The sequence below is a fragment of the Podarcis tiliguerta genome, assembly GCF_965153285.1.
Source record: "Podarcis tiliguerta genome assembly, chromosome: 2".
Lineage (NCBI taxonomy): Eukaryota > Metazoa > Chordata > Lepidosauria > Squamata > Lacertidae > Podarcis > Podarcis tiliguerta.
The window spans coordinates 108,436,500-108,459,668 of record NC_139535.1 but is presented as its reverse complement, the minus strand read 5'-3'; the positions used below and the strand labels follow the sequence as shown (position 1 = coordinate 108,459,668).

General features: G+C 47.6%; 2 protein-coding genes across 2 annotated transcripts in view; both read right to left on the bottom strand.

The window, feature by feature from the left end:
* SLC39A5 (solute carrier family 39 member 5) overlaps positions 1-6,681 on the bottom strand; it is a 36,291-nt gene extending 29,610 nt beyond the window's left edge. Inside the window, exon 1 of the mRNA XM_083427545.1 lies at positions 6,240-6,681. The gene's annotated coding sequence lies outside the window, so the exon portion shown is untranslated. The remainder of the gene's footprint in view (positions 1-6,239) is intronic.
* Positions 6,682-8,242: 1,561 nt separating this feature from the next.
* LOC310671710 (inactive dipeptidyl peptidase 10-like) overlaps positions 8,243-23,169 on the bottom strand; it is a 60,591-nt gene continuing 45,664 nt past the window's right edge. The window contains exons 20-26 of the mRNA XM_083428150.1: positions 22,310-22,504; positions 18,083-18,137; positions 17,586-17,685; positions 16,840-16,898; positions 12,479-12,551; positions 10,533-10,606; positions 8,243-8,773 (exon numbers count right to left, since the gene is read on the bottom strand). Of these exons, the coding sequence (XP_083284276.1) occupies positions 8,639-8,773; positions 10,533-10,606; positions 12,479-12,551; positions 16,840-16,898; positions 17,586-17,685; positions 18,083-18,137; positions 22,310-22,504 (691 nt within the window). The 3' untranslated portion in view covers positions 8,243-8,638. The remainder of the gene's footprint in view (positions 8,774-10,532; positions 10,607-12,478; positions 12,552-16,839; positions 16,899-17,585; positions 17,686-18,082; positions 18,138-22,309; positions 22,505-23,169) is intronic.

Sequence of the window (23,169 nt, the reverse complement as noted above, 5' to 3'; positions counted from 1 at the left end):
TCTGTCTTTCATAAGATCAAAAACCAAATCCTGGGTCTTTGCTCCCTAAGAAAAACTATTCAGCCAGCACAGCAGGCGGTCCAAATCCAAAAAGTACCCAAAACTGCCAAGTCCAAGGTTTGTCCGTTTGACCTCTGCTTTTATATTAGTACTTCCACATAAGAAGGCCAACATTAGGAAATACTGTCTGACTGTAGAGGAGAACCAGTAGAATTTGAGAATTCTGGTAGTAATGGGGCAATAGAAAGACTGTATTAACTGCAGTGGCGTAGCGTGGGGGGTGCAGGGGGGGGGCCGGCCGCACCGGGCGCAACATCTGGGGGGGGGGCGCTCGCACTTGCAGCTCTCTGCCCCTACCTGGCTCGCTCACTCTCTCTCACTGCAGTGCTGGCTGTGCGAATCCAATCCGAGCCACCGGGTCGCCGCCCACTGTGGAGGGGGGGGGGGTGCCAGGCATGTGGTGCGGTGCGGAGAGAGAGCAAGGGACTATCTGGGGGAGGGACAGTGCAGCGGGGGGCGCAAATTACTTGCCTTGCACCGGGTGCTGACAACCCACGCTACGCCACTGATTAACTGCCTAACTCCTGTAACGAAATGATGCTCTCCGAGTAAAAATGACAAAGGAGACTTGCACAAGTTGTGACCTTTAGCCATGTCTGATGGTCCACATAAGGGTCAGTAAGCTTCCTATTTTTGCTGACCAGGTGGGACTGACCAATAAAGGAAGTGAGTTGTTAAGCTCAGGATAGGGCGTAATATATAGCTAAAGGGCTGCATTTAATATAGGGGGCCACAAGCTGTGCATGCCAGTTCTAAATATCATGGCTATTGAAATATACTCGGAGTCGAGTAATAATAATAATAATAATAATAATAATAATAATAATAATAATAATTTATTATTTATTATTTATACCCCACCCATCTGGCTGGGTTTTCCCAGCCACTCTGGGCAGCTTCCAAAAGAATATTAAAATACTGTGATACATCAAACATTAAAAGCTTCCCTAAACAGGGCTGCCTTCAGATGTCTTCTAAAAGTCTGGTAGTTGTTGTTCTCTTTGATATCTGGTGGGAGGGCGTTCCACAGGGAGGGCGCCACTACCGAGAAGGCCCTCTGCCTGGTTCCTGGATTTCATGCTCTTTATTCAGCTCATAGTAGTGAGGAGGAATGGAAGTTCCCCCAGAATATCTGCTTTATATAAATTATTTACACAATGGGCCCCACGTGATTGGCTAATTCCGGGATTCTCCTGTAGGCCAATCAGGTTGCGGATTCACTTCCACCTGGAGCTGGATTGGATGGCTCCTGCGGACCAATCATACTGCTGCATTGTTCTAGGACCAATCAGACTGCTGCATTTTGGATCCTATTGTTCTAGGACCAATCAGACTGCTGCCTTTTGGATCCTATTCAACTCAGTACATAACAGCTATATATTGGAGGCAATACACCTCTTCTATATGCTAGTTGCTGGGAATCTCAAGTGAAGAGAGTTTTGTTGTGATCATGTCCTGTTTACAGGCTTCCCATAGGTATCTTGCTGGCCTGAGGAAAGATGTTAGACCCAGCAGGATTCCTTTTAACAATTTAAATCAGGGTGCCTCCAAACTGTCTCTGTTTTGCTTTTATCCATAGGGGTTTTTTTTGGGGGGGGGGTCACATTACAGTTATACCTTGGATCTCAAACGCCTTGGCTCCGGAACAAATCGGCTCCCGAACAGTCGAAACCCGCAAGTGAAGGTTCCGGTTTTCTAATGTTCTTTTGGAAGCTGAATGTCTGACGGCGCTTCTGGGGCTTCCGATTGGCTGCAGGACCTTCCTGCAGCCAATCAGAAGCCACACTTTGGTTTCTGAACGTTTTGGAAGTCGAACAGACTTCCAGAACGGATTCCGTTAGACTTCCAAGGTACGACTGTATTACGAAAGAACAGTATTCTCCTTTAATCACCCTCCCCACTTCCCTCCCTCCCTCCAGCCTTATGCACTGTTTTGCGAGACAAGTTCAAGCACAGACCAGAACTTTAGGTTTGTGCAGTTAATGTGGATTAAAGGGCTCTGTTGCCCGGGTGCAACAAATCCACTTCCAAAAAGAAATGAACTTTATTTTTATTTTGTAGTTAAGAAAGTGACTGGGAAACGCACTGAAAAGTGTGGAACCAGGGGTGCTAACTTGAATAAAAATATGGGGGAGGACAAGTAAGCCCCACCCAATATAATCAAACACATGACGCATCAAACACACAAACACCATTTGAATGGCAATGCCCATCAACTTTGGGGGGACTCTGGCCCCCTCAAATATTTTAGGGGGTGCTGAAGGGACCTTGGCCCCTAAATTGCCTCCTATGTGTGGAACAGACAAATGGAAGAGGCATAAATGACCCGCAAGCGAATCAGGGTCACTGCTCATTTTCATACAACCACCTAGCAAACAAATCAGAACGGAAACTCAGTTAAGACTAGATACAAGGCCTCTCCATTGAGCATTCATCCTGACTTGCATGACTTACATAATTAAGTCTTTATTTGTTCCGATTTGTTTACAGGATAGTTACATGACAATGAGCATACAGCTCATGCAGGCCTCATATGTATCACTTGGACCCACCAAGCCGTAACAGCATTTGGGAAGCTTTTAAAAAAATATTATTGAGCAGATGGCTGGTTGGCAAATACCAGCTGATCCATGTATGATTGTGAGTCACTTGGAAAACATTGCTGCAGCTTTTGGGGCAGAGCTGTTGACAAACTTACTTCACCACCGCAAAAAATAATGTGTTATATTATAGGAGAAGAGCTCCTCCCCCCCCCCCCTTGCATGATTTTGTAGGATTTGTAGGAAAATAACTAAGTAAGGGGCAAACAACATGTGCATGCTCTAGTTATCTCTCGCTTGGACTACTGCAATGCGCTCTATGTGGGGCTACCTTTGAAGGTGACCCAGAAACTACAACTAATCCAGAATGCGGCAGCTAGACTGGTGACTGGGGGCGGCCGCCGAGACCACATAACACCGGTCTTGAAAGACCTACATTGGCTCCCAGTACGTTTCCGAGCACAATTCAAAGTGTTGGTGTTGATCTTTAAAGCCCTAAATGGCCTCGGCCCAGTATACCTGGAGGAGCGTCTCCACCCCCATCGTTCAGCCCGGACACTGAGATCCAGCGCCGAGGGCCTTCTGGCGGTTCCTTCATTGCGAGAAGCAAAGCTACAGGGAACCAGGCAGAGGGCCTTCTTGGTAGTGGCGCCCACCCTGTGGAACGCCCTCCCATCAGATGTCAAAGAGATAAACAACTACCTGACATTCAGAAGACACCGTAAGGCAGCCCTGTTCAGGGAAGTTTTTAATGTGTGACATCTTAGTGTATTTTTGGTCTTTGGTCTTTTGGTCTTTGTGGAAGCCGCCCAGAGTGACTGGGGAAACCCAGCTAGATGGGCGGGATACAAATAATAAATTATTATTATTATTATTATTAATGCAGCACACTCTGTTGAGCAACATAGTAAATGGGAGTATTGAAACCTTCCCCTGCTCACCCTTTCTGCAGAATGCCCACTCTACCTGCCACATCAGGTAAATCACCAAGCTATATATACATTTATTTTATTTCCCCCCTCATATTCATATATATTTCCTCTAAGGAGCTCAAGGCAGCGTAAATGGAGGTGCCCCCCCAAATTTGATCCTCCCAACCGCCCTGTGAGGTAGGTCACGCAGAGTTGGTAATTGGACTCAAGGTCACCAAAAACCAAGCAACAACAATCTGCATTATAAGGCATGCATCATGTTAAAACCCGTCTTTATGGCCTAGTTTACACATACAAGTTTGCACACACCTGAATGGGCCATCACAGCTCAAACTCAATGCTTTCCCAACAGAGTTTAGTTGCCGTAATCAGCAACCAGGCACTGAGGCCTCATGCAGAAAAATCAGCTGTTTTGCACTTGATAACTGGTAGCTGAATGGGTGAAATAACTCCTTTGAATAGTGTTGGCTGAGAGGATATGAAAGTTGAGAAAGCAAGAAGAGCAAAGTAAAAAAGAAAAGTCCATCTATGCCTGCATTCTGTCTCCCACAACGTGACAAATCACAGATACCTGTGGAACGCCCTCCCACCAGATGTCAAAGAGAACAACAACTACCAGACTTTTAGAAGAAATCTGAAGGCAGCCCTGTTTAGGGAAGCTTTTAATGTTTGATGTATTACAGTAAGGTAAAGGTAAAGGTACCCCTGCCCGTACGGGCCAGTCTTGACAGACTCTAGGGTTGTGCGCCCATCTCACTCAAAGAGGCCGGGGGCCAGCGCTGTCCGAAGACACTTCCGGGTCACGTGGCCAGCGTGACATCGCTGCTCTGGCGAGCCAGAGCCGCACACGGAAACGCCGTTTACCTTCCCGCTAGTAAGCGGTCCCTATTTATCTACTTGCACCCGGGAGTGCTTTCGAACTGCTAGGTTGGCAGGCGCTGGGACCGAACAACGGGAGCGCACCCCGCCGCGGGGATTCGAACCGCTGACCTTTCGATCGGCAAACCCTAGGCGCTGAGGCTTTAACCCACAGCGCCACCCGTGCCACGGTGGCTTTAACCCACCGCGCCACCGTGTATTACAGTATTTTAATATTTTTTTGGAAGCCACCCAGAGTGGCTGGGGAAGCCCAGCCAGATGGGCGGGGTATAAATAATATATTATTATTATTATTATTATTATTATTATTATTATTATTATGGGTTTGTGGTTCAACACATGCACAGTGGCAAAGATCCAGAGGCAGGAGGATGAGAGCAACACAGAAAAGAGTTTAACACAGGTGACCATTTATTAGCTACTGCTTCCATGACCTGGGGAAGAAACACTGGTTTTCAAATCTGTGAGGGTGTATATGATCTCATAGCTTCAAACAAATATAGCCAAGATCAGAAAACCGCAAACCACTTGGCGGGGTGGGTGGGAGATATCAGCCCCTACCACTCCCCCACTGCAAAAACAAACCCCAAACCCTTAGCCAAAAATGATTACACCAGGAGAGACCAGAGAAAAGTAATATGTGCAAACCTAAGGCTGAAACGGCACTAATTCAAAAACCTCAACATACAAGTTCTTTTTGTCTTCCAAACTGGAAAGTTCATGCAATCGATTAGTTTCCCTAGCATCTCTCTTTCCCTCATACGTGGGGATCAAAAGCTTGAGGGTTGCTTTTTATTTTACTTTAAGGAACTGAAAACCCACATCCCCCAAATCCGGGGCAGCTCTCAGGAAGAAATGTCAAAGAAGAGCAAGAGCTTCTTTTCCAATGGGTCCCCCTCAGATCTGAATGCAATAAAAGGAAATCAAGAGGGTAAAATGGAGCACAAGGGACTCCTATACCTTTGTAGGGTAGGGAAAGCCGGAAGGTGCTGCTTTATTATTATTATTATTATTATTATTATTATTATTATTATTATTATTATAGAAGCAAAGCAGCTAGTAAGCCTGATCTTTACTGACATCTGCCAATTATGATATGAGAAATTGTACTCTCCGGAAATCTATTTTCTACCTAACAATTGAAAGTAACATGCAGAAAACAGCATTTCTAGAGAAATCAAAGACTGGAACTGAGGGAAGTCAGGGGGTGGGGTGGGTGGATTCTGTGGGGAGAAGGAGGGGGAGTGAGGAAAAATGGGGGGGACACAAGGATGATATGTTTTTGGATGTTATAATTTTGAATAATAATAAAATTAATTAAAATTAATTAATAAACAAAGAAAAGAAAGTTACAACCCCCACCTTTGTTTGCAGAGACAGGATCCACTGCAAGGACCACCAAATATAAAGGGTGCCATGAATATGCAATGGGGGAGGTTATCAGTTTGGGGCAGATGTCCCACAAAGGGTTCTGAGAATAAAAACAATTTATTCTTTATACCTCACCCATCTGGCTGGGTGGCCCTGGGAAAACCTAATGGGGCATTCATTCGACAGAATGGTTCCTCTTCAGACATCTATAATGATAAGCCACATGGATAAACCTGCATGGATTGAATGGAGCTGCGGTTTGGAATTCCTCCTAAAAGGAATGGCATTTCTTTCTAAAATGCCAGCTTGCAGGGATGACTTTAAGAAATCTCCTTTGGGTTTCCCCCAAAGAAAAGTCGAGTATCCTGAGCAAATTTTGGGATGGCTGCACGTGTGTGTTTGGAGGATGGGCGAAAAGAGCCTGCAGCCTGCAGAAGATTTAAACTCGACAAGTTACCTTGTTTTGTCAGCTTCTCAGGTGGTTGGGAAGGCCAGGTGTTTTCGCCCCTGGTGCTCGAAGGTCTGGCTGCCTGAATAGCTGCAAGGGTCAAAGGTCGCTGGGGCTCTATCCAACTGCTGCTCGATGGACCTGGGAGTGGCAAACAGGAGGCAGGCAGCCCAGGGACCAAGGAGGAGTTTGGAAAGTCAAGAGGCTGTCTGGGAATTGATGGCTACAGCTCAAGGGTGAAGGAAAAATAAAAGGCTGAATGCAAAATGTCAGGTTGCCACCCCATAGCTGTCAACTTACAGATTTGAAAATAAGGGATCAGCAGCCAAAATAAGGGATTTTAATCAACCAGCAGCCGAACGAAGCCTCAAGTGGTCGTTCCCATAGCGCAGCAACCTGGCAAAGGGGATGCAGCAGGGAAAACCACTGTCACCTCTCCGCTAGGTAGCGCTGAGCAAAGGCGAGTCCCCAGGCAACGCGGCCGATTTGATCGGCACAAGGCATCCAGTCGTTCTTAGACTCCTTATTGGGTGAGCAACGCAGCCAAGCAACACAGTTGGAGCCTCCCTCCTCCCTGGCCGGCAGGGAGGGAGGGAGAGGAGCTGCTTCCTTTGAAACCCGGGAAATTTAAGGGACATTATCAATAAGGGACAGCAGCGGGACATGGTGCTGGGATAAGGGACTGTCCCGCCAAATAAGGGACGCTTGACAGCTATGCTGCAAGCCCCAGCCTTTGTGCCTTTCCCTTGTGCCTGCCGTAGGGGGAAAGTTTTGAGATAACAGATGGTGTGCGCACTATACACTTAAAACACAAAATCTCCTGCAAAAAAAATCCCAATTTGCTGAGGGTGGTGGGAATCAGTGGCGTAGCGTGGGTTGTCAGCACCCGGGGCAAGGCAAGTAATTTGCGTCCCCTAACCCGTGGATTTGCGCCCCCTAACCCTAATCCCCAGATGTTGCGCCCGGTGCGGCCGCCCCCCCCCTGCACCCCCCACGCTATGCCACTGGTGGGAATTGTAGTTCTGAGAGGAGGAAACTACAGTTCCCATGATTATTATTTTTTAGGGAACCGTGTGCTTTAATTGATTTTAATTTGAAAGTATGGTTGTGTACACGGTCAAAGTGGCAGGAAAAGCTTTGCAAAAGGTACTTTGCCAAAGGCTATCTAGCGAGTTCATGGAGGAAGCAGGGTTTCAATTGAGGACATTCCTGGCTTACAGATCAGACAACAACTACACAATATAGCTCAGGTGGTTAGAGCAGGGTGCTGAGAATGGGGTGGCTGCATATTCCTGCATTGCAAGGGTTGGACAAGGTGAATCTCAGGGTGCCTTCCAGCCGTACAATTCCTTGATTCTATGATTCTACTGCTTCTCGTCTGCTATGTACTGAGTTGAATAGGATCCAAAATGCAGCAGTCTGATTGGTCCTAGAACAATAGGATCCAGAATGCACCAGTCTGATTGGTCCTAGAACAATAGGATTCAGAATGCAGCAGTCTAATTGGTCCTAGAACAATAGGATCCAGAATGCAGCAGTCTGATTGGTCCTACAACAATAGGGTTCAGAATGCAGCAGTCTGATTGGTCCTAGAACAATAGGATCCAGAATGCAGCAGTCTGATTGGTCCACAGGAGCCACCCAATCCAGCTCCAGGTGGAAGTGAATCCGCAACCTGATTGGCCTACAGGAGAATTCCGGAATTAGCCAATCACGTGGGGCCCACTGTGTAAATAATGTATATTCTGGGGGAACTTTCATTCCTCCTCACCACTATGAGCTGAATAAAGAGCATGAAATCCACTCCCGACTCCGAGTATATTTCATCCACATTTGTGGAAACTTTGGGGGAAAGAACTGTGAAGGATCTTTAACAAAACTGCTGGTCCTTGCAGGGTTGTATATACTCTTTGCTGACAAAAGACTGGGCGGGAGGGGAGGAGGGAATAGCAATTCTGCAGCAAACGAGCGCAAACTTTTCTCTGTTGCAATAAAAGCTCACACGACAGGAGTGACTTTGAATAGGTTTGCTTACATTTCATAGCTCGTTATGCTTCTCTGCTACTCTTTTGCATGGGCAAAGGGAATACGTAAGGCATATGGAATAAATACCCACCATCCCTTGACCACTAGAAGTCCCTCCCCCTGGCTTTGGGATTCGCATGCACACGCATACATTTTAAAAAGCTGTCTTCACAGTCCCAAGGGGTGGAAACTCGTCGGGGTTTTTTAAGTAAAAGCAGGGGTCCTTAGGAGGACGTAATCGGCAGCGCCAAACGATGTGCTTAATGCAGAACACACACAAAGTGCAGGTCCGTGGGATGTGCAAAAGTGCTGCCGTGAGTTGCCAGCGCAGCAAAGAAAAGGGCAAGTGAAATCAGCAGCAGGTGGCAGTCCTCAGTGTCCCACTACGGGTCCTCATCTTCCTCAGATAACAGATGTGCATGCTTCGGATCCTCAAAGCAGCTCCGAAAGAAGGAGAAGAGCCTCTGGCTGAGGTGGCGCTGGCTGGACTCAAATGTGTGGCCTTCATCTGGGTAGATCTGGGGAACGGACACCAAAAGATCAGGGATGTTTCCTTTTTTATTCTATAGCACCATCAGTTTGGCACGGCGCTTTAACACAATACCAGGGGGCCCTTACAATCTGGAATATTTTCTTGCACTCCTGGGTAGGCACACATGGAAAACAACCTCCAGTTATCTTTATCATTCTGCATTCGCAATTTGTGCTCATCACGGCATCCGAGCGTTTGTACGTTGTTTTTCTTGGTTCTTGTGCTTATTAGTAACTTATTTTTCTTTCTTTCTTTTACAAAAAAGTAAACTCAAAGCAACTCGCAATACAGTCGTACCTCGGAAGTCGAACAGAATCCATTCCGGAAGTCTGTTCGACTTCCAAAACATTCGGAAACCAAGGCGCAGCTTCTGATTGGCTGCAGGAAGCTCCTGCGGCCAATCGGAACTCGCGGAGGACATTTGGGTTCTAAAGAACGTTTGCAAACTGGAACACTCACTTTCGGGTTTGCGGCGTTCAGGAGCCAAAATGTTTGACTCGCAAGGCTTCCGAGGTACAACTGTACCAAAAAATAAAAAAAATCCATTTACCATATTTTTCGCTCTATAGGACGCACTGGACCATAGGACGCACCGGACCATAGGAAGGGGAGAACAGGAAAAAAAAATTCTCCCCCTCTCTGCTCAGTGTCCCTTCAGCGAAGCGGCAGGAGAAACGGAGCCCCTTCCATTTCTCCTCCCGCTTCGCTGAAGGGGTGCTGCGCAGAGAGGGAAAACTGGGCAGCGCCTCTCCAGCGAAGCGAAGCCTGGAGAGCAAGAGGGATCGGTGTGCACTGACCCCTCTTGCTCTCCAGGCTTCAGGTGGATATCCACAAGCCTTCGGAGTGCAGCGGGAACTCCTGCTGTGCTCCGAAGGCTTGCGGATAGCTGCCTGAAGCCCCCGGAGCGCAGCAGGAGTTCCCGCTGTGCTCCGGGGGCTTCAGGTGGCTTCAGCGAAAGCAACCCGAAGCCTCCGGAGCGCGGGGGGAGCTCTCCCTCTGCACTTTGGAGGCTTCGCATTGCTATCGCTGAACCCAAGGAGCCTGCATTCCCTCCATAAGACGCACACACATTTCCCCTTAATTTTTGAAGGGGGAAAAGTGTGTCTTATAGAGCGAAAAATACGGTAAATCTGAAATAAAAGCATAAAATGTTAATATACATAAAAGTACCACCACCCTCTGGAAAAAAGCATCCAAATTGGATCAGAACCACTGCACAGCGGTACCGAACCCCGCTTCCCAACAGCTGCTCCAGAAAGATGCTCTAATCAATGGTCTCAAATGCCGCCTGGAAATCAAGGAGAATTAACAGGGACACACGCCCCCCCCCCCCGTCTCTCTCCCAACAGAGGTAATCAGACAGGGTGACCAATATTGTTTGCAACCTGAAACTGGTTTGGGTTGGTCAGATTGCTTCAATTCCAATTGGTTTTTCCTGAAATCTCGTAACTTTACATTACCGCTAATGTTTCAGTGTGTTGGGGGGGGGGTTGCCTTGCTTTTGTTGCATCACAGTTCAGGAGTGCCCCTCCACACAGCGATAATGCAGGAATGTTGTAGAAACATCACAAAACATCTTAATAAGGCAGAATGATGCATGGAGGGTTCAGCATAAAATCAACTCCACTTCAGCATAATTGCAGAATACACTCGCAAAAAGAGAAAAACCCACACCAGTCTGGTGGGGCACAAAGAGCAGCTCCTCACTGCCAAAAACCTGGTCCCTCTTTCCTAATCCATCCTACCTGGGTAGCGTAGTTAGAATCAGCAGCTAGAAGCCGGATAAGAAGTTCAGCTGTATGCTGGAAGTGCACTGTGGCTGCCAGAGGAAAGAGGGAGAATGTGAGATAATGGGTAGCACATCTGATTGGCGTCTGTCTGTCTCTCTGTAGGCTCCCTTCTGAACGGCCAATTAGGAGTAAGAGAAACTGGTGACAAGAAGGGATGACTTTGGCATATGGAAAAACCAGTTCTAGCATGGATAGAGCCACCTGTCATGGATGCGTTATAAGAATTCTAAGGTCTCAAATATAAATTAAATGTACATAAATGTACAAGGCAAACACATACATAAGTATATAAACCACATGTCTGAAATAGTATAGGAGAGCAATCTTGAAGCCCTTTTGATTCTCCCAGTGACCTCAAATATTCCTTTGCAGCAAGGGAGGAAAATGGGGAAAGCGTTCCCATTGCCTTTTCAGTTGCAAATTCTGTCTTAAGGGCGTATTTTTCTTTTTTCTTTTTTTTTAATTAAGGGTTTTCTTGTTTTACAGAAGTAAGTGTAATGCCTCGTTGTTGTTTTTCCATGTAACATTTTTACAAATCCATTTCATTTGTTGAGGCATTAGGGGGAGAAGAAAAGAAAAAAGAAAGAGGGGGGTGGAGAGAGGGGAAATGGAAGGGGTTGGGGTTGGGTGGCGGTGTTTCTATTGTGTTTAATGTATGTAGAGTTTGGGGTCAGCGTTGTTTGTGTTGTTCGCTTGTGTTCCTTTGGTGGTGAGAGAGGTTGGGGTTGGCCTAGGCTTAAGGGCGTATTTGTGTATCAATAGGGTGAGTCTTTGACCTGGATTCAGGAATTAAAGTATTTACTATCACAAAAGAATGGCCAGGCTGCCCAGGAAAAGCAATCAGTGACCATTAACAGATATCCTGGCAGACAGGATTTCTGCTGTAGACCGCCTCCTTCTGGTGATGTATGTAAGATGGAGGGTGATCTTGGGCTACAGGGTGGGCAATTTCAAAAGTCTATATAAGGGCTTGTGCACTATTGTTCAGGGTTCTCCTCCCTCCTGCATGTGGCGAGTGGGGACCCTGTTGCAACGGTTTAATAAAGATCAGGCTTACTAACTGCTTTGCTTCTCAATATACTCTGGTTGGTCTCTGTTATTTTCTCCTACTGATAGGGAACCCATTTAAGGACTTTATACTGGCTCTTGGACACCCCATAAGGGGAAAAGGAGCAGGTTTTTTCTTATAATAAATGCCTTAGCTGAGATTCCTACATTGCAGGGGGTTGACCCTAGGAGTCCCTTCCAACTCTGTTATCATTCCCAGAGAGAAAAACCAGTTAACTAGGGGTGGGAAACCTGGGCCTGAGTCTAATTTCATGCATAAAGGTAAAGGGGACCCCTCACCGTTAGGTCCAGTCGTGACCGACTCTGGGGTTGCGGCGCTCATCTTGCTTTACTGGCCGAGGGAGCCGGCATACAGCTTCCGGGTCATGTGGCCAGCATGACTAAGCCGCTTCTGGCAAACCAGAGCAGCACAGGGAAATGCCATTTACCTTCCTACCAGAGCGGTAGCTATTTATCTACTTGCACTTTGACGTGCTTTCGAACTGCTAGGTTGGCAGGAGCTGGGACAGAGCAACGGGACCTCACCCCATTGCGGGGATTCGAACCGCCGACCTTCCAATCAGCTAGCTCAAGAGGCTCAGTGGTTTAGACCACAGTGCCAGCATCTCCAGGTAGGAGAGTCCTCTGTCTGAAACCCTGGAAATCCACTGACAGAGTGCAGAAGGTATTATAAGGCACCTTCCTATCTTCCTGTATAAGGAGGCAACTGGGAAGGAGCCCATTCCAGTACATTGTTCCCAGCTCCACCCCCCAAACCCTGGAGTCAACCTGAAGATCATTGTTAGGGGATGGGATGGGTGAGTGGGAGAGTCAATGGAGAGGCCAAACCTTACCGTCTCCAGTTCCGTGGGCAAGGAGGACGTTTCTGTCCTTGAGGTGGGGTGCTTCTTCCAACACAGAGGCCATCTGGAGGGAGGAAAAGGAAAAGGGTGGAAGAGGCAGGAACGAAGCACCAAAATATCTGTCTCCCTCCCCACTCTGCTCCTTTGCAGCAGCAACAGGGAAAGCTTTTCCTGCGCAATCAGGTTATGAATCAGGAGTGCACTTGAGCCAGCAGGAATTGGAGACAAGCAGCCAAACCTCTGCACGGACATGTTGCAGGTTCCGGCAAATCACACATGGATTCACAGCTGGCCAAAAAATAATACAGTGGTGCCCCGCAAGACGAATGCCTCGCAAGACGGAAAACCCGCTAGACGAAAGGGTTTTCCGTTTTTCAATGCGCTTCGCAAGACAAATTTCTCTATGGGCTTGCTTCGCAAGACGAAACGGCCCTGCCTCTCGTGTCATGGCGACGCGCACTGCACGCACGCACGCTCGCTTCCCCGCTCCTCCAGCTCCCTCCCACCTTCCGGCTGACGGTTAGTGCCTCGCGCCGCTGCCCACCCCCCTCGCGCGCTCCCCGCTAGACGAAGAGACTCGTGGAACGGATTCTTTTCGTCTTGCGAGGCACCACTGTAATTGGTGATTTTGTGGGGCAGGTGGAATGGGGAAACTGGCAGCCACTGAGGAGAAGCCACTGAGGAGAAACGGGCTCAAAATGTAACAGCTCATTTTCTTTCCATTTCTTTTCTTCTCTCTTCTTTGGGGTCCCAGCAAAAGAAGAATGGGTACAAAAACTTACGGAATATGCAGAAATGGCAAAACTTACGGGAGAAATAAGAAATCAAGACAACCTTTTTATAAAAGAATGGAAATGGTTTATGGAATACAGTGGTACCTCAGGTTACATACGCTTCAGGTTACAGACTCCGCTAGCCCAGAAATAGTGCTTCAGGTTAAGAACTTTGCTTCAGAATGAGAACAGAACTCGTTCTCTGATGGCGCAGCGGCAGCGGGAGGCCCCATTAGCTAAAGTGGTGCTTCAGATTAAGAACAGTTTCAGGTTAAGAACGGACCTCTGGAACGAATTAAGTACGTAACCAGAGGTACCACTGTATTTGCAAAAAAATTGTAAACAGATAAGAACGTTGGCAGGATTATTGTAATCACCCGCAGTTTTACAAGAATATATATTTAAAGTAGATGAATAAATGAACAAATTAAGTTAATTTGGATATGCATAAAATATTAAAAATCAATTTAACGAACCACAGAAAGAGGGGGAACGAAGTCAAGTTTCAAAATGTTAAAATGATTGTAAAATACCGTATTTTTCGCCCTATAGGACGCACTTTCCCCCTCGAAAAATGAAGGGGAAATGTGTGAGCGTCCTATGGGGCGAATGCAGGCTTTCGCTGAAGCCTGGAGAATCATAGAATCATAGAATTAGAATCATAGAATCATAGAGTTGGAATAGACCACAAGGGCCATCGAGTCCAACCCCCTGCCAAGCAGGAAACACAATCAGAGCACTCCTGACATATGGTTGTCAAGCCTCTGCTTAAAGACCTCCAACCCCTACCCCCACTGTCTAGGTCACAGAGTGCTTGCAGAAGTTTGCAGTAAAACTCACATACAAAACAAAACAAAATAATAAAACACTGTGAATGGAAAAAAAAATTAAGTGACTCCATTGTAAAAAGAAGCACCAACCCCTCTCGCCCTCCAGGCTTCAGGAAGCTCTCCGCAAGCCTTGGGAGCTCTGCGGGAGTTCCCGTTGGCTCCCAAGCCTTGCGGATAGAAGCCTGCATCCCAAAGCCTGGGGCGACAAGCTGGGGGGACAGCGGGGAGGCGGAGCGCCGCCATCCCGCTGTTCCCCGACCTGGTTTGGGCTTCAGGCAGTTATCCGCAAGGCGTGGGAGCCCGGCGGGAAATCGCGCCGGTCTCCCAAGGCTTGTGAAGAGCTGCCCGTTCTGGGGGCTGGGGTCGGGGGAAGCTCGAGCTTCCCCCGCACCAGCCCCGCACCTGGGGGGGGGGAATAAATTTTTTTTCTTTATTCCCCCCCCCAAAAAAAAAACTAGGTGCGCCCTATGGGGCGAAAAATACGGTACTGAAATGTATAAAACTGAAAATCATAAAAAAACAACGAAATGTAACAGCTCAGGATTCTGTGTTTGCCAGCTCAACTGTGGGCCTCCACTGCATCAGTGATATGTTAGGTCTTCTTTTTACAATGGAGTCACTTAATTTTTTTTCATTCACAGTGTTGTATTATTTTGTTTTGTTTTGTATGTGAGTTTTACTGCAAACTTCTGCAAGCACTCTGTGACCTAGACAGTGGGGGTGGGGATTTTCAGAAATTAATACAGCTAAATAAAGCGAATCTTCCTCCTAAAGGATCCTGGGCAAGTTGCCTACCCCTCAACAGAGCCACAATTCACAACACTCTTAGTAAACTACAGTCCCCAAGAGTCTTCAGGGGACATAGTAAAGGTAAAGGGACCCCTGACCATTAGGTCCAGTCGTGACCGACTCTGGGGTTGCGGCGCTCATCTAGCTTTATTGGCCAAGTGAGCCGGACATACAGCTTCCAGGTCATGTAGCCACATGGCGAAGCCGCTTCTGGCAAACCAGCACAGCGCACAGAAACACAGTTTACCTTCCCACCAGAGTGATACCTATTGATCTACTTGCACTTTGACGTGCTTTCGAACTGCTAGGTTGGCAGGAGCAGGGACCGAGTAACGGGAGCTCACCCCGTCGCGGGGATTCGAACTGCCAACCTTCTGATCGGCAAGTCCTAGGCTCTGTGGTTTAACCCACAGCGCCACCCACGTCCTTTCGGGGGACATGGAGTCATTTAAATGTATGATAAAGTTGTGAGAGTGTGGGAGAAATCTCTCCACCTGAAAAAGGCAGCAGGGCAGTGACACTCACGCACCTTGGGAAAGAAAAAGTTGGACTTGGTTCACACAACCTGAGCATGCCAGTGTTGCCTGCAGATTCAGGGGGCCCCCAAAAAATTAAAGGGGGAAAAAACCCTGGATGTACATTTCCAATATATAAGATAAAAAACTAATAAAATAAAACCTACATACAGCAATGGTGTTTTGTGTTGTGTAGGCTCCTATGATGTAAGTAATGGGCGCCGCCTGCTAGCCTGCTCCCTAAAATATCACTGGTTTGCTCATTTCTATATATAGGGTGCCTACACAGTGTCCAGTGTCCAGTTCTGGGCACCACAGTTCAAGAAGGACACTGACAAACTGGAACGTGTCCAGAGGAGGGCAACCAAAATGGTCAAAGGCCTGGAAACGATGCCTTATGAGGAACGGCTAAGGGAGCTGGGCATGTTTAGCCTGGAAAAGAGGAGGTTAAGGGGTGATATGATAGCCATGTTCAAATATATAAAAGGATGTCACATAGAGGAGGGAGAAAGGTTGTTTTCTGCTGCTCCAGAGAAGCGGACACGGAGCAATGGATCCAAACTACAAGAAAGAAGATTCCACCTAAACATTAGGAAGAACTTCCTGACAGTAAGAGCTGTTCGACAGTGGAATTTGCTGCCAAGGAGTGTGGTGGAGTCTCCTTCTTTGGAGGTCTTTAAGCAGAGGCTTGACAACCATATGTCAGGAGTGCTCTGATGGTGTTTCCTGCTTGGCAGGGGATTGGACTCGATGGCCCTTGTGGTCTCTTCCAAGTCTATGATTCTATGATTCATTCTGCATGGACTGGCTGCATGGCAACGTGTGCCAATGGCTTTGGATACCTATTAGGTCCATAAATTACCATATAGCAGATATTCAAAACAAAAAACAGTGACAATTTGTTGTTGACAAAGGACAGCTGGACATAGAAAGGGCCCCATTACCTTCAGTAGCTCAGGGCCTCATCAAACCTAAATCCAGCCCTGTCAGTGGCGTAGCGTGGGGGGTGCAGGGGGGCCGGCCGCACCGGGCGCAACATCTGGGGGGGGGGCGCGCTCGCACTCGCAGCTCTCTGCCCCTACCTGGCTCACTCACTCTCTCTCACTGCAGTGCTGGCTGTGCGAATCCGGTCCGAGCCGCCAGGTCGCTGCCCACTGTGGAGGGGAGGGTGCCAGGCGTGCGGTGCGGTGCGGTGCGGTGCGAAGAGAGAGCGAGGGACTATCTGGGGGAGGGACAGTGCAGCGAGGGGGGGGGTGCAAATTACTTGCCTTGCCCCGGGTTAGGGGGCGCAAATTACTTGCCTTGCCCCGGGTGCTGACAACCCACGCTACGCCACTGAGCCCTGTGCCAGACTCTACCCCATTCAATACCCAAGAAGGGGTGGGAGGGGGCGGAGGAAGGCACAAGTAACAGAGAGGCCCTCTTTCCTGCCCCTTTCGCCATACCGTGTAGGCAGCATCCTCCCGGGCTGGCATCCCCAGGTAGCGTTCGGAGAAGGTGGCAGCTGTGGCAAGAGACAGAGTTAAGGGATCTTTGGAGTTGCTTCTTCCAGTAAACACCTCCCCAGTACAGCTGCAGAACCCCAAAGCAGTGAAATGGACAATGAGACTTAACCGGAGGTCCGTCGTCACCTCTCCCTCCGGTAATATAAAAATATAATAATTATTATTTCTACCCCGCCCATCTGGCTGCGTTTCCCCAGCCACTCTGGGCCACTCCCAACAGAATTAAAAGCACGATAAAACATCAAACATTAAAAACTTTCCTAAACAGAGCTGCCTTCAGGTGTCTTTTAGAAAAGTCAGATAGTTGTTTATTTCCTTGACATCTGATGCGAGGGCGTTCCACAGGGAGGGTGCCACTACCAAGAAGGCCCTCTGCCTGGTTCCCTGTAACCTCACTTCTCACAGTGAGGGAACCGCCAGAAGGCCCTCGGAGCCGAACCTCAATGTCTGGGCTGAACGATGGGGGCGGAGATGCTCCTTCAGGTATACTGGGCCGAGGCCATAGCAGGTCCAAGGTTTTGTTGCTTCACTGTTCTTGTATTTTCCATTGAAACTGCATGATTTCTACATGCAGCAGAATTCATCCCTTTTCACAGAGTATATCGTGGTGCAAAATTTAGATTCCTTTTTTTAAAAAAAAAGAAATGAAGAAGAAAGAAAACCAGACCGTCTTTACTGCTACTCACCGTGGAAACGGAAGCTAGTAATGGGTGCCACACCAGTTCCGCATTTAAAGAGGCCTTCCGCTGTTGCCATGAGCTTCAGTGCTAAAAAGCCTCCATAGGCCTACACAAAAGCAAACATACGTTTTATGATTCATTCATTCAAAACGTTTTATTCCATGTTTCAAATTTTTTAAAAAGCAGCGTGCTGTGTAACACTTTGAACTTTTAAAAAAGAACGACTGCAGCTTGAAAACAAAAGCAACAAAACCGCAAACGAAATTTCAATCAGCAGCGCATCATTTAAATCAGGAGTGGGGAACTTGCTGTTCCACTGTTGCTAGACTACAACACCCATCACCGCTGCCCATGTAAGCTGGGGCTGATGGGTGTTGCAATCCAACAACATCTAGGAGCGCCACGGTTCCCCATCCCTGACACAAGGTATGAACTGCGCGGTCGCAGGGTGCAGGCACAGAGGAGCATCATGTTCTCAGGAGGCAGAGGACCATGTGGTTTACCTTCCCGTAGACGGCTGTGCGCCTGCGATCCACGTAGGGAAGCTGCAGCAGCCACCTGCAACACAAGGAGCGGAAAACATGTTTGTGCAATCCGCTGCTCCTGGCATCATCTGCCAGCCGCCACCACAGCCCTTCTCCCTGGCTGTGCATTTCCTTTGTGTGTGTGTATGATTTTTATTAAGTTTTCTATTTTACAACTTAAAATATTCATTAAACAACCTGAAAATGTCAATGGCTTCCCTTCTTCTCTTTCCATGGTTCAATTTGCATATCATAAATTCCTGCATATTTTACATAAACTAAACCATTCAGTAAAAAGGGACGTGGGTAGCGCTGTGGTCTAAACCACTGAGCCTCTTGGGCTTGCCGATCAGAAGGTCGGCGATTCGAATCCCCGCGACGGAGTGAGCTCCCGTTGCTTGATCCCTGCTCCTGCCAACCTAGCAGATCGAAAGCTCGCCAAAAAGTGCAAGTAGATAAATAGGTACCGCTCCGGCAGGAAGGTAAATGGCGTTTCCGTGTGCTGCTCTGGTTTCGGTGTTCCATTGCGCCAGAAGCAGCCAGAAACTGGCTGCATGACCCGGAAAAATTGTCTATGGACAAACGCCGGCTCCCTTGGCCTGTAAAGTGAGATGAGTGCCGCAACCCCAGAGTCGTCTGCGACTGGACTTAACTGTCAGGGGTCCTTTACCTTTTTAAACCATTCAGTATTCCATTAATACAGCCATCAAAACTTGTTTACACTGTTGAATTTATCTTAATGCTGCCAATGAGGGAAGGTAGAAGAGATCGAGAGAGGAAAATAAGACTAAGAAAGTAAAGAGTAACAACGTTTGGAATGCCGTAAAAGTTTGTTTACGTATTAAATAAAATACACTCTTCTTTATTAATTGAGAACCTGACTGCGACTGAAGTGATTTTACTGGGAGGACCTAGTTGGTGGCAGTGGATTAGTGGTGTATGGGTCAATAATCCGTAAGATGACCGGGGGCTCCGTACGAATGCCACAAAATTTTAATGTTTCAATATTTTAATGTTGTATTTTAATCTTGTTTTTAAGTTGTATTCATTCAACTTGTTTTTATTATTGCTTGTTAGCTGCCCTGAGCCCGGCCTTGGCTGGGGAGGGCAGGGTATAAATAAAAATTATTATTATTATTATTATTATTATTATTATTATTATTATTATTATGTTTTCAAGTGTACACAGTTTCCCCCACTATATTCAATAAACGTTTTCCCAATCTTCTTCAAACGTATGTTCTTCTTCTTCTCTTATTCTATATGTTCGGTCCTCAAGCTGTACGTATTCCATCAGTTTAAGTTGCCATTCTTCTTTAGTTGGGACCTCACCCATTTTCCATTTTTGGGCTAACGAAACACAGGATGTAATAAAGGTAAAGGTAAAGGTACCCCTGCCCGTACGGGCCAGTCTTGACAGACTCTAGGGTTGTGCGTCCATCTCACTTAAAGAGGCCAAGGGCCAGCGCTGTCTGAAGACACTTCCGGGTCACGTGGCCAGCGTGACATCGCTGCTCTGGAGAGCCAGAGCCGCACACGGAAACGCCGTTTACCTTCCCGCCAGTAAGCGGTCCCTATTTATCTACTTGCACTTGGGGGTGCTTTCGAACTGCTAGGTTGGCAGGCGCTGGGACCGAACGACGGGAGCGCACCCCGTCACGGGGATTTGAACCGCCGACCTTTCGATCGGCAAGCCCTAGGCACTGAGGCTTTAACCCACAGCGCCACCCGGACAGGATGTAATAGTAGCATACATAAATAGTCTTTTCCACCCATAGGTTCAAACCTCCAAAACAGCCCCATGCCTTTAGCTCCTTCTTTCATGTTAAATCCCTTGCTGCAGAACTGCAACAAGTCAATGAGTTGATGTGGATGGGTGGGTGTGCACATGAATGCTTCCCAATCTTATCTGGTCTCTGTTATCGGTCCCTCATAGTATCAGATAGGCAGGAGGGTCAGGGACTCGGAGCACCAGCAAAGGAGGGAAAATAACGAATTCCTTACTTCCAACGTCCAAAGGGAACAATAGGGACATTGCTTTGCTAAGCCCCAACTAAGCAGTTGCAAAAAAGTGAGTAAGCCATTTAAGCTCATTGAAATTCTTAATCAGGTTGGATGTCAAATACAAAAAATGTGGAGAGGTGAAGAGGGGGAAATTATGCTACTGGGCAAGACTGAGGGGGAAAGCCCTAGTCTGCAGAGTGTAATAGTCTTAAAAATGCGATGGGAGAAATGTGCAGACTGCAAACCTAAATCCAGTTACTGAAGAGTGAGTCCTACTGAACTTCACAGGGCTTAGGTAAAGGGACCCCTGGCCATTAGGCTCAGTCATGACTGACTCTGGGGTTGCGGCGCTAATCTCGCTTTATTGGCCGAGGGAGCTGGCGTACAGCTTCCAGATCATGTGGCCAGCAGGACTAAGCCGCTTCTGGCAATCCAGAGCACTGCACAGAAACGCTGTTTACCTTCCCGTCGGAGTGGTACCTATTTATCTACTTGCACTTTGACATGCTTTTGAACTGCTAGGTTGGCAGGAGCTGGGACAGAGCAATGGGAGCTCACCCCGTCGCAGGGATTCGAACCGCCGACCTTCTGATCAGCAAGTCCTAGGCTCTGCGGTTTAACCCACAGCGCCACCCGCATCCCATCTTCACAGGGCTTACTTCTGAGTATATATATGCAGTTGTACCTTGGTTTTCAAACGTCTTGGAAGTCTAACGTTTTGGTTTTCAAACACCAAAAACCCCGGAAGTAAATGCTTCAGTTTTTTGAACGAATGTCAGAAGTCAAATAGCTTCCACTGAGTTTTCTTCAATTTTCTTTATTGAATTAGCGCCTCAGTTTTTGAACGTTTCGGAAGCTGAACTGTCTTAAGAAACGGATTATGTTCAAAAACCAAGGTACCACTGTATATACATAGCATTGCCCTGCAATTTAGGATACACGCCATGCCTGGCACAAAAAGATCTCCAGCTGCATGAAAGACTGTGGAGACAAATACCGTATTTTTTGCTCTATAAGACTCACTTTTTCCCTCCTAAAAAGTAAGGGGAAATGTGTGTGCGTCTTATGGAGCAAATGCAGGCTGCACAGCTATCCCAGAAGCCGGAACAGCAAGAGGGATCGCTGCTTTCACTGCGCAGCGATCCCTCTTGCTGTTCTGGCTTCTGAGATTCAGAATATTTTTTTTCTTGTTTTCCTCCTCCAAAAACTAGGTGCGTCTTGTGGTCTGGTGCGTCTTATAGAGCGAAAAATACGGTAAGTAAAGCTGCAATCCCTTTTGAAATAGGAAAAGCAGAAAGAGTTGAATCTGCCTCTTGTCTCAAGGGATGATCGTGACTGGCTGATATGGAAGTAGTGATCTTTTTTCTTTTCTTTCAACCAGTATGCAGACCCAGGAGCGGGAGATAGGTTTGGAATTACTGGCTCTCACCCCATAATCTATCCTGTGGAACAGGGGTCACTAACATGGTGCCCACGGGCACCAGCGTGCCCACCAGGACCTCCTATTAAGCCCACAAAAGTTCTCAGTAAACATCTGAAAAATCCATAATGCACGAAAGACGGTTTGCTCTTCCTGCTCAGTTCCTGGTTGAATTAGCTCAGCTTCTCCTACACTGAGAACACCCCCTCTTTAAACATGCCTACATTTCACTGGATGCCAAGATAGGACACCCACCCTCTCTCCCATTCTGAGCAGGAGAAGGAAGTAAAAAACTTCTCTGTTTGAGCGCACAGTGATGCCTGATGGAGGAGCACGTTCCCCACTGAAGGGGGCTGATTCTGTCTTCTTCTGCTCTTTTAGATGTGGCAGCCATTTTTTTTTACGCTACACCCGCCCCCCATTTTGTGACTGGCACCCATGGCACACTCTCAAAATTCCAAATGTGCCCACTGGCCCCCAAACCTCAGTGAACCCTGCTGTAGACCCAAGACATTTTGCTGCTTGAGGCAGAGCTTCTGTCTCCTTTCCAACCCTAGGTTCATTGTCCCCAAGACTGGCTAAGTGACTTGGCACCTGAGACAGAAAAGCCCACAACTGCCTCTCTCCCTGCTGGCAAAAATAGAACAACGATAAATTGACTAGCAAAAGATTTGCCGTCCCTTTCAGACTACGCCCAAAACCAGCTTCCTCACTCTACCTAATAGCAGGGCCGGTCCTGTGTTAAGCAACAGTATTAAAATGTGAGGCTCAGGCGTCCTTACCGCATGAGAGCTACATGGTCCTTGACATCCAAGGAGCCCAGCTGGCGGCTGACCTCATGCAGCAGCTTGAGTCCTTGGTTTCTAGATCCCCGAGCATCGAATTGGACCACCACAGCACCCAAAGAGCTAGACAGGACGGTGTCCCAATCAAGGTGGAATTCCTCAGTGGCCAGCTGGCCTCCTGGGGATTCTGGGCTGGGGGAAAAAGGCAATCAGAGGTTAGAACATGGATTAATGTTACACCTACCAGCTAGTGGCCTAGGATGTGTTTGCACCTAAAGTGGAACCCAAACCAACAGCTCTGGGGAGGAGCACTTTTATTTTTATTTTTACAAATTTCCACAGGGATAGCAGGGGGGAAAGGTACCTCTGCCATAATTCCCTGTCAAAATTTCAGGTTCCCCCCTCCCTCCCAGTCCATTTTATCTCCCCCCCCCCATCTGTACTGGATGCAGCAACTTAGACATCTTCTAGCTTGCTCCTCTCCCTGCTGATTCATTACTGAATTCACAGCTGTGAGGACAAAACGGCATGGAGGCAAGGCTAAGCTGGGATACCACTCACAGCTAGGGATGGAAGGATCTGCCAGTTGCAGTTCTGATTTCTCCAGTCTCAAATCCGGCTCTTCGCATTCCTGCAGCAGTTTATGGACTTTCTCTTTTGGAATCCGCCCGAAAATTATTCAGCTTCTTACTGTAATCCCACCCCCCACCCCCAATAAACACATTTCTGTATGCAGTTTTGCTTAATGGACACACTTCTGCAAGAAGGCATTTTTTTGCATGTCATTCCCACTAACACTTATATCAGGGGTCAACAACCTTTTTCAGCAGGGGGCCAGTCCACTGTCACTCAGACCT